This window comes from Lolium perenne, chromosome 3 (assembly GCF_019359855.2).
Source record: "Lolium perenne isolate Kyuss_39 chromosome 3, Kyuss_2.0, whole genome shotgun sequence".
Lineage (NCBI taxonomy): Eukaryota > Viridiplantae > Streptophyta > Magnoliopsida > Poales > Poaceae > Lolium > Lolium perenne.
Window position 1 is genome coordinate 81,881,610 of NC_067246.2, and position 5,856 is coordinate 81,887,465.

Here is a 5,856-nt window from a genome sequence, read left to right on the forward strand (position 1 = left end):
CAGAAGATGGTGGCATGGACTTCTTGAGCGTCTGCAGTGGTGTGTGTATAGGGTTTGTTGGACCAATTTGAGTTCCCGACTCACTATAGGGCATTTTGATGAGGCCTCCGGTTTTCTGATGATGTGCGTTGGTGAGGTCGGAGCATGAGGCTCTAACATGGTAATCTCTTTCATCAAACCCGTAGGTGTTGCGGCATCTATCATCAGTGAGGTGGTTTCAATCTTTGTATTTTTCTTGTAAGGTTCCGTTGAATAATTTTAATAAAAAAAAAAGATGTGTGCATCGTTTTGATGCAGAGGCTGGGGTAGAACCTCTATTTGGAAAAAAAAAACTAACTTAAAAGCACCAGCAAGTAGGAATTGATTCATCGGTGCATCCTAGAGCTGGCAGAAGAGAATACACACAACTAAATGATTTCTTGGACATGTGGGATATGAGACAAGAAACTGCTCTACCCATCAGAGTAAACACAGCTCTTATCGACGATGGGGATTCAGAGTAAACCATGAGCATTCACGAGCTATAGACAAACAGTTTACATCCGCACCAAAAATTCAGAGGTATATACAAAAACACTAATGACAATACTATCTAACTGATGAACTGAACATTAAGTTAGCTTCATCACTCTGGAATTGAAACCAATCACACGCATAAGATATGTATACATCCGTCATCCGGGACTATTAGCATTAAGCACCCGGCCAAGATCGCATGCATAGCACACACATGAATTATTTACAAGGTCAGCCACAGTTTAATTGCTCTGTTGTTACAAAACACAGATAGGCATTGCACAGCCGTACCACATTGTGATTGTTTCTACTGGCAACAGAAACAGCTTACCACATAACTCAAATATAAAAAAGCAGTTCTACACAGAAATGAGGTTCTTGATATAACTAACAACCCACATCGTTTTGTTGGACATGCTAAGCTTGTTGAATGACCAAGCAATTGCAGGATTCTCAACTAAATGAGCGTAATAATGGGTAAGATGCGCTTCTTCAAATCCAGGGAGATCCATCAAGTTACCCCAGAGGTCTTCAGGAACATCTACATATTTAGACTTCTCTATAGCTTTGGTAAGGTTATCAAGGCTAGTCATCAAGTGTGTCAACTCATCATCATTGTCTAGCTTGGCCCTTTTTGGTGCTCTACTGCTGGAGGATTCACCAATATTCCCCCCTCTGGGAATAGTAAAAGGCAGTGTAAAGTCTTCAACACTTGCAGCAGAAGTGTCATTTCCTCCATTGGCATATTCATTCTCGGTCACATTCGCAGCAAGAAGATCGCCCCAATTCTTAGCAAAAACACCCGAAGCCATACCATTACCAAAGCTTGTGGCCATCTCATGATAGTCAATTGGGGTGTTCAAGAAGTCAGCGTCACTGCGCTGGTAGTTTTGATGGTCTTCCCACATTTTGTCGGCAAGGGCTTGTCTGAACCCAACCATGTGGCTATGGTCATGTATTTGCTCGCTTTGCAAACTAGGGGGTGTAGGTTTGCAATTACTCTCTGGCAGGATGAAGCAATCAGTGCCTTTGGAAAGAACCCAGTTGTGGAGGATGACACAAACCATCACAACATCCACTTGAGTGGCAGAGGGGAAGAATGGGATTCCATCATCAAGAACTTTAAATCTCCGCTTGAGTGATGAGAATGCACATTCTGCGGTCACTTGTAGAGCTGAGTGCCTACGATTGAACAATTCCCTTGCATATTGGAAATGATTATTCCCCCACTCATTCGAGTGATATGTCGCACCGCGGAAAGGTGGCAGAAAACCAGGTTTGGCTCCATGTACAGCATCCACTAGGTAGAATTTCCCTAAAATATCAGGAACACATATGAGCACCTAAGGTGGCATCGCACAGTACTAAGGAGTAGTAATAACTCTATATGAAGATATCATGGTAGAACAGATTTATTACCATGAGGGACATGTAAGCCATTCTCACGCTCTGTTGCGTCAACTAAAACAGCATCATCATGTGCAGATCCCTCCCAGCCAGCCAGTACATATGTGAAACGAAGGTCAAAATCAATGGCTGCCAGCACATTTTGGCTTGGAAATGACTTCTTAGCACACAAGGCAGTCTCCGTGTTCTTACTAGCAGAAGCTTGAATGTGTGTGACACCTATGGCTCCAATACAATCCTGTAAGATCAGAACCACCACCACAAATTAGTAAAACACATAGTTTTTACCTTAGAGCCGAACAATAATATAGTTGTTCCCGGTCATACCTTAAAGTATGGGTCCCATCTTGAGTCACCGGCAATTTTAGTTGGAGTCTCCAATGATGGTGGCCTAATAAGCTCGTCCTTTAGCTTGCCTATGGCATGGAGGACTAGTCCAAAGTAGCGACTAACCGGTTCACCTGACCTGTTAAAAATAGCAGCTACATCCCTATTACGAAGGTTATGTCCTACTGTGATCAAGAACATGGCAACTTGCTCCTCGATACATATATGGACGGTGTCACGGAGCAAAGAGCGTTCCCTCAAATGTTGGCACAAGCTGAAGAAAGAAGCCCTCGTAAGCCTTAGCGTCCTCTGGCAAGTCATATCATCCTTGTAAATCTGATTATTCAGAAAGTCAATCCTTTTCTCGTCCCTGTCAACGATTGGGCCATAGGCAATACCCTCTTTCTTCTTCTTCCCCTTTTTCCGTTGTCTAGACCGGACATACTGCATCACCATAGATGAAGCCAAGGATGCAGCGGCTCTTATAAGCACCAACCTTCTCTTTCTGGACATCTTCTTGTCCATCTACAATGCATTTGAGAAGAACATGATATACATCGTAAAGAACAGTACCGACACAGAAGGATGCAAATGCTAACAGTAACTTTAGGTTGCCACATACTTGTCAAGATAGTTTGGTATTTTAGAGAAATTCGTAACACAGGAGAGGCTGGATTACAGGAAAACTGAACTCGCGCCACTTACATCTTAAATTCCAGCTCATGGTTCGGTGCAGAAATGCAGAAAACATGCTAGTACCCACATAGGAGAATGTAAAATGCCAACAGTAACTTAAGCTTGCCACAGACTTGTAAAATAATGGGTACTTCAGAGCAATCACTCTAGACAGGAGATGTTGGTTTCATGGTTCAGAAAAAAACAAGAGAGGTACGCAATTTATACCAGAACTGAACTTGCAACACTGTCATCTTAAATATCAGGTCATGTTTCGGAGTAGAAATGCTGTGAACAACATGAAGGCAACGCAAAACTGCAAATTACCCTCCCAGTCCCCGGTCCAAGTAATTATCCATCAATGTAGAATTCGAAGATTTGGATTCCGTACCTTGGCTGGAGCAATGGGTGAAAACCCTAGGCGAGGGAGAGTGGACTCGTGGGAGCAGTAGCGCGGGTCGCCTGCGGCCTGGGGGAGGAGATTAGGGAAGGCGAACTTCCCGCTCGTGCGGGAGAAGGGATTGGCGCGTGAGGGGGAGAAAGGAACGCCGCCACTGGCCGCCGTCCGCTGATCTCCGGTCTGGTGGTGCAGGCGGACTACAGGGAGAACTGGTGCGGTGGGGACTGATTGGTTCTGGCTCGGTTTAGTTCGATCGTAAAGGATAGACCCTAATTTTTACCCACTCGCATGATCCATACCTGGCCAACGGGCCGGCACGGCCCGGCACTGGCCCGGCCCCAGCTTCACGTGCCTGGCCCGGCCCGGTACGCAGGCAGCCCGTGAACTCGCATCGGTTTCACGCGTGCCGCCCTCTATTTATCGCGAACTATCGCGTCTGGCCGCATTCACCACGCCGTCTCCCTATTCACCACCTCTCTCCCTAGTCTCATCGAGTGACGTGGGCACTACCCTTCGGGTAACCGATATTGCCCTATCCTGTGCGGCCTAACTGGAGGCCCATGAAGATACTCGACGACAAGGTGGGCCACTAGAACGGTGTAGGAGAAGATCCCTTGAAGAACAAGGCAAGAGGGAAGCCGAACAAGAAAAGTTTAGAGCTAGACCTTTTGTAAAACTAGTCGTAACCGGACAGATCTCTTGAGACCTGGCCTCTTATATAAAGGCCAGGAGAGGGGCTGCCGAGGGACGGAATCAATCATAGCAACTTTAGCCACCAGAAGTCTAGAGCTAGGTCGCCGCAGCGCTTAGCCTCTCGACGAGATCACAGCCGAAACCTTCGGCACCCTATTGTAAGCCAATATTCTCATAATCAAGATCAGACAGGCAGGACGTAAGGGTTTTACCTCATCGAGGGCCCCGAACCTGGGTAAAGTGCTCTCCCCGCTTGTCTGTTCACCGATGTCTCGTGTCAGCCTACAGGATTCCATCAACCCTAAGCCCCAATCGGAGGGCATTGCCGAGGAGTACCCTCGACAATTGGCGCCGTCTGTGGGGAATCTGTCGGCACAAGACCTGACATCGGCAGTTCCAGTCATGTCATCGACAGCTTCGTCGACACCATCATCACCGTCATCGCCAAGACTAGGAAGCCCGATTCTATTCGGGTCCTACGAATTCACCCCGCACAGCGACTCCTCGCGCTCAACCTTCTCAGATCTACAAGGAAACATGGAGATGACGTTCGGCAGCGTCCACTACAACGTCAACGCGGAAGGAGTCCTTCGACTGCTAGGACCTCACACCCCCAGGTCAGCAAGGAAATCATCACCACCGGCCGTAGGGCCAAGCCTGTCATCATCAGTCAACCTCTCGGCTGGCCTGACCAACTCGACGAACTCATCCTCGCCATCAACACCTCGGCCGACGTCTTCAATGTCAGTCGGATCCGATAACCTCGTGTCTTCAGAGATGACCTCATACCACTGTTTAAACTGCGACACTAGGCACGGGTTGGGTTCGAGCGATACACCATTCATCTGCAGCGCCCAGTATTCGTCGGGAGAGGACAGCGTCGACAGCGCCGCCAAGAAGGCCACCTGGAAAGCGGAGCGCCATCAAGTTTATGCCGCCAATAACACATGAAACGCAAGAAACAGGGGAGATGGAGATCACACTCCCCGATCCAGCAGACGGATAAGTTTTGAAAACAGCGCCAGTAACAACAACAGTGATTACACCATCGCAGAGGAAGAGTGGGCAGCAGCCAGGGCGGCCGTGCTTAACAACACATCGCTCCCCGCAGGAACCTCGGTTGGAACCCTCAACGCCTATCGCTCTATATTGGAAAAAAACCGGGAGCGCTTATCAAAAGAGCAAGCCACCCTCGAGATACGCCTATCCGCTGCGGAACAATCTAGCGAGCGGCGGAGAGGCTCGCGAGGAAGCGCCTCCCGAAGCAGTCAAGGCGTAGGCAAGCACCGATCAAGGCTATCCAGGCTTTCGGAAGATGACGCTAGAGAAATCACGTCGAATCTGACCAAGTCCTTCATGACCACGGACACCGCGGGCATGCTACGGCCAAAAACCATCGAGGGAGCAACTGCCAACCTCGCAGCGTACCTCATCAATCAGTGACCTGAAGGTTCTATGGCTCAAGCTCACCGGGGCGCCTTAGAAAGTCTCGCAATATTAGGAGACAACCTGGTCCCACGGAAGGAAAAGACCATGTTACAGGCCAGTGGCTCAAAGCATCGCTCGAGGGATGCTCGAGATGAAATCACCCAGAGCAGAATCGATAAAGCGAGACGACGACGCGCCACTAGGGAGGAATACGACAGCGACACCTTAGATGAAAGCCAGGAGAACGACAGCGAGCTAAGGGGGGCCGATTGTTTAAACTACAAGATCCGTGAGGCGATGCCGCCCAAAATGTTCAAGCCCACCCCCACTGACGTTGCCAAATACGATGGACAGCAGGAGCCGAGGTCTTGGATAGACGATTACTTACAGACTGTAATCCTACACAAGGG

General features: G+C 48.5%; 1 protein-coding gene across 1 annotated transcript; it reads right to left on the reverse strand.

Annotated features, from left to right (window-relative positions):
• Positions 1-662: 662 nt before the first annotated feature.
• On the reverse strand, positions 663-3,415 carry LOC127341782 (uncharacterized). The gene is made up of 4 exons (XM_051367715.2): positions 3,317-3,415; positions 2,251-2,775; positions 1,936-2,161; positions 663-1,831 (listed from the first exon to the last, which is right to left on the reverse strand). Exons 2-4 carry the CDS (start codon positions 2,773-2,775, stop codon positions 876-878), a joined length of 1,707 nt encoding a protein of 568 aa, XP_051223675.1. The 5' UTR covers positions 3,317-3,415; the 3' UTR covers positions 663-875.
• Positions 3,416-5,856: the final 2,441 nt, after the last annotated feature.

What these genes read in the sequence shown, in the direction of transcription:
- LOC127341782 (XM_051367715.2), bottom strand. Translation starts at nt 2,775, where the DNA reads ATGGACAAGAAGATGTCCAGAAAGAGAAGGTTGGTGCTTATAAGAGCC. An exon ending in GATGGGACCCATACTTTAAG is followed by an intron (nt 2,162 to 2,250) that starts GTATGACCGGGA and finishes CTGATCTTACAG; the next exon opens with GATTGTATTGGAGCCATAGG. An exon ending in TGGCTTACATGTCCCTCATG is followed by an intron (nt 1,832 to 1,935) that starts GTAATAAATCTG and finishes CTGATATTTTAG; the next exon opens with GGAAATTCTACCTAGTGGAT.